The 4,142-nt window shown below is 36.3% G+C and overlaps 1 protein-coding gene across 1 annotated transcript; it reads right to left on the bottom strand.

The window, feature by feature from the left end:
- Positions 1-1,286: 1,286 nt before the first annotated feature.
- On the bottom strand, positions 1,287-3,517 carry LOC103943680 (protein DETOXIFICATION 55). The gene is made up of 2 exons (XM_048584576.1): positions 3,256-3,517; positions 1,287-3,137 (listed from the first exon to the last, which is right to left on the bottom strand). The coding sequence occupies exons 1-2, from the start codon at positions 3,301-3,303 to the stop codon at positions 1,629-1,631; spliced, it is 1,557 nt and encodes a 518-aa protein (XP_048440533.1). The 5' UTR covers positions 3,304-3,517; the 3' UTR covers positions 1,287-1,628.
- Between the last annotated feature and the right edge of the window lie 625 nt (positions 3,518-4,142).

A 4,142-nucleotide genomic window follows, 5' to 3' on the forward strand; every position in this document is an offset into this window, starting at 1 on the left:
TGCATATGAGTCTATGACTATATGAGAGTGTTCAAAGTTCAAAGTTCAAACCAAGAAAGTACATGCAACCAACCAAAATAGAGTACGAAAGTAAACATACATCCATTGCTTCGTGCTTGACCATATTAGCTTTCAACGTTCCAACAACCTGGTATACTACGTCTTTGTATACCTTTCAGAGACGTACACCTTCAATTGTAGACATTTTTGAGGGAGCTAGAGTGTTCAAATGGCAGCAAATTAACATTTAATTTCTTTTTTCTGCACGTAAAGGATTTCCAAGATTTGCACCAAAACTCACGTGAAAATGGAAGAAATTAATGGGGCATCAAGATGTTGGCACTCCTCATTTATTTGCATTTTTTTCTTTGATATATGTTTCGTGATTTTATTTATTTAATCTAATACATAAAAAGAAGGGAGTGCTTGAAAATATAAAAATGTTATTATTACTACTCGTGAAAATATGAGTGATTAGTTTGTGATCTTTAATTACCTAACAACTTACGAAAAAAATTTCGGTGCTATAAGGAGATTATTTTTTTTAAGGGTAATGCTAGGGACTAAATTTGTAGATAAAATTTTGAAAACTAAAGGACATGAAAGTTGATGATTGATTTATCACTTAAACGTTAATAAACATGCTTAAATTTAGTCTTCATAACATTAACCTTTTTTAAAATAACATCTTGAGACTAACTCAAGACTCGAGAGAGGATGAGGTAATGAGTTAAGGTTATAATAATGGGATGTGATATCTACACATCCCATTTTACTTTTCACACACCTTTTTAAATTTCGACCGTCGAATCGGATGAATTGAAGATGATCAACGGACAGAAATTATCAAGGGTATGTGAGAAGTAAAATGGGGTGTGTGGATAACACAACCCATAATAATTTATGGCTTGATTCTCTTTAATGTAACATTAATAAAGATGATAATTAATTTTTCTTATAAAAATTTAAATTAAAGAATGTGAACATATATATACGAGAAACTTAACGATTGAATCGCCAAATTAGACCAAGTCAGAGTTCAACGTAAGTATTTTATAAGAAAACTAATAAAAATGGCTTGAAAACTTTGAGTTTTAACTAAAATGACAAAATAAAGGGTAAAGTGAATAGTACCAGGATTGACTTTTTAGTGTAAAAATGTAATTTTTCGTTAAAGTGAACAGGATCAGAAACTTTTTCGTTAATATTCCATATTTTATAATGGTAGGCTTGGTAGCCAGCAAGCCTTCATCAAAATTTTCACCTAAGATCAGACACTCGTGTAATTAAAGATCAAATTTATAGGACATATAATATTAATTTGTATGACTATATATTACAAGAAGAATACATGTAAAAGTTATAAACAAGTAGCACCTAGAAATAGCTAGACAACAACCGCAAAAACATTACAAATACTATATTGCATGGAAGAATGGGAACTATTTATGAGATTGTTCTTCTATCGATCAATCAGCATGCAAAATACTTCATCCTCGAAATCCTTTGCACTTTTGAATACTCAACTTGTCTAGTCTTTTGAGTTTCAACATTTAACCAACTGTTTGGTGTGCATGTGAAATGCATAGACTTTTTCCCACGAAATCTTTTGGACTTTTCAAAATCTTCTAATTTGCAACACCCTCTTCACATTTGACTGTTTCATCTGCATGTGCAAATGCAGCCATTCTGTCATTATTCTTTCCTACAAGTTCTTTCGTCATGAGACATTCTCTCTCCCAATCTGTCTTATGAACCACTGTTAATATGGACACCACACATGTAATTTGAGCTGCTAGAAGTCCATAACAAAGCCCTTTAAAGCCTAACCTCCACAGAAACGTCAAGACTATTGCCACAGGCATACCCACCATGTAAAATGAGTAAAAGTTAATCCATGCCCCAATGCCTGGCCTAGCACTTCCTCTCAAAATCCCACAACTTGTAGTTTGTGGACAATTAGCAATCTCACATAGTCCAATAATTGGCAGCACACTCATTGTTAGCTCCAAAACCTCACTATCATTTGTGAAGATTCTCCCCCATGCTCCTCTCCCTACAGTGGTCAATGCCAAGCCCAACAATGAGCTCACTAGTGCCATCCCCACTGCCACCACTGCCGCTAAACGTGCCTTTTCGGGTTGGCCTGCCCCTAGCTCGTTGCCTACTCGTGTAGACACTGATGCACTTAGTGCCGCTGGTAATGTGTACATGAGAGATGTGGTTTGTATCACTATGGCTGATGCTGCTAGGGCAATCTGAGGTTTTTGAAGGTAACCAGTCAGAATTGTCATGAACTCGTACCACCACCATTCTAAGCAAACTCCTAAGCAACTTTGGAAAGCAAGTCGAATTAGGATACTCCATTCGTCAGCTCCTAGCGTTTTCCTCAACGAAAGTGGTACTATTTTTTTGGGTAATAATGGCTGGGACAATAATTGTATTGTTTCATACTTAGTAGTAGGTTCACACTGGTCCGTTACCAAACAATAAATAGATTTTTTTGCGACATGGGCATAGACCACATAGCCCAAAAGAAAAAATAGAGTGATAAAATTGGTAAGAGAAGTGGAAATTGCTATTCCTTTGATCCCAAGGGAAAGATTGAAGGTTAAGAAGATTGTGAGAGGAATGTGTAGAATGATTGCTAGTAAAGTGGACCACATCAATGGCCATGTTGTGCTTTGACTACGTAAAAAAATACGTATGGGATGAAGAAGGCTATTGGCAAGAAGATCAGGGATGGCAAATTGGCAATACAAGCTAGCAATCTTTGTTATATCTTGGTTTTGATGGAGGAGGAGCATGAGAGGTTCAAGATTGGCCCAAAGCAAAGCAATAGGAAGAGAAGTGAGAAGCAATAAGAGAATGGTTCTTTGTAAAGTGTGGAAAGCTATGGAGAAGTTCTGTGAACCAAAAGCTTGGCTGCATAGAGGCTCCATACCCATGGCCAAGCCAGAGAGGACTGAGTAGCCAGTGATGTTGGTGAAGCCAATGGCTAAAGCCCCACCTGCTAGCTCAAGACTTCCAAGCCTTCCCATGCATACAACTAGGACCATGTTTTTGAGGTAACCCACTAAACTCATGGCCGCAATTGGGAAGCCAATATTTGTCATTCTGTGAAGTTCTTCCACCACCTAGAACATGTTCAAAATTGGAAAAGATAAAAAAAATTGATTCAAAAAAAAAAAAAAAAGTTAGTTAATGATACTATGCGATGAAGAAAATTCTTTGAATGTTTGTAGGATTTTGTACCTCTGGCATTGTCGGGCACTTTTGGGATGGCTCTGCTGCTTCAACCATGATCTTTGTTTCTTTTGCCTTGTTTCTAGCTTGCTTGTTTAATTCCTTGTGTTATGAGAGACAGAGGGATCGGAGAAAGAGGGGCAACTGTCTTGGGAAATTAATGAATGTACGTGCAAGGTATTTATAAGGATCGATATATGGGAGTTCTGCCAGTGAGATTGATCGAGTTTTCTTTTGTTCTCCGGTAGTTACCTATAGTTATCTCTCAAGAGGTACAACTTTTTGATACAATGAGAGCACTTTAACTGTTGTTTCAGAGCAGTAAAGTTGGTTAGAGTATATATGCGTGTTCTTCTTTTGCATTAAAGTTAAATTCTTCTCCTTCTAGTGCAGATGATATAGTCTAGAATATCACTTATATTAAAAAAAAAAAATTACTTAAAACCTCCTATGCGATTCTTTTATGAGCAATTTTTTGGCATACCCAGAATACGGCTACGTACGTGGAGTTATTGTTACATCAAATATGTGGACTTGTTTTTTTTTTTTTTAATTTTTTTAATTTTTTTTTATATTCATATAAGTGAGACATGTTGAGAATGAATTCTACGTTGATGAGATGAGAGATCTTGCATGTGCTTATTAAGTAGTTGTGCTCTTCCCATATTGTCAATTGGGTTTATGGTAGAACCTCAACTTTTTTTCATGGTATCAAAGCGAGTTGTCGCGTGTGCGAAATCTAACGGCCACACGTGCTCTACGTCACCCAAGTTATATTGTCCACGTGTTAGGCTAGAAATTCCTCACATGTTGGGCTTGAAATTTGTCACATTTATAAGAGGAGAGACCTTGCATGTGCTTGTAAGTAGTTGAGCTTCTCTTCATATTGCCAATTG

The sequence above is a fragment of a genome, unplaced genomic scaffold, assembly GCF_019419815.1.
Source record: "Pyrus x bretschneideri cultivar Hongxiangsu unplaced genomic scaffold, Pyrus_bretschneideri_v1 Contig21, whole genome shotgun sequence".
NCBI classification, from domain to species: Eukaryota; Viridiplantae; Streptophyta; class Magnoliopsida; order Rosales; family Rosaceae; genus Pyrus; species Pyrus x bretschneideri.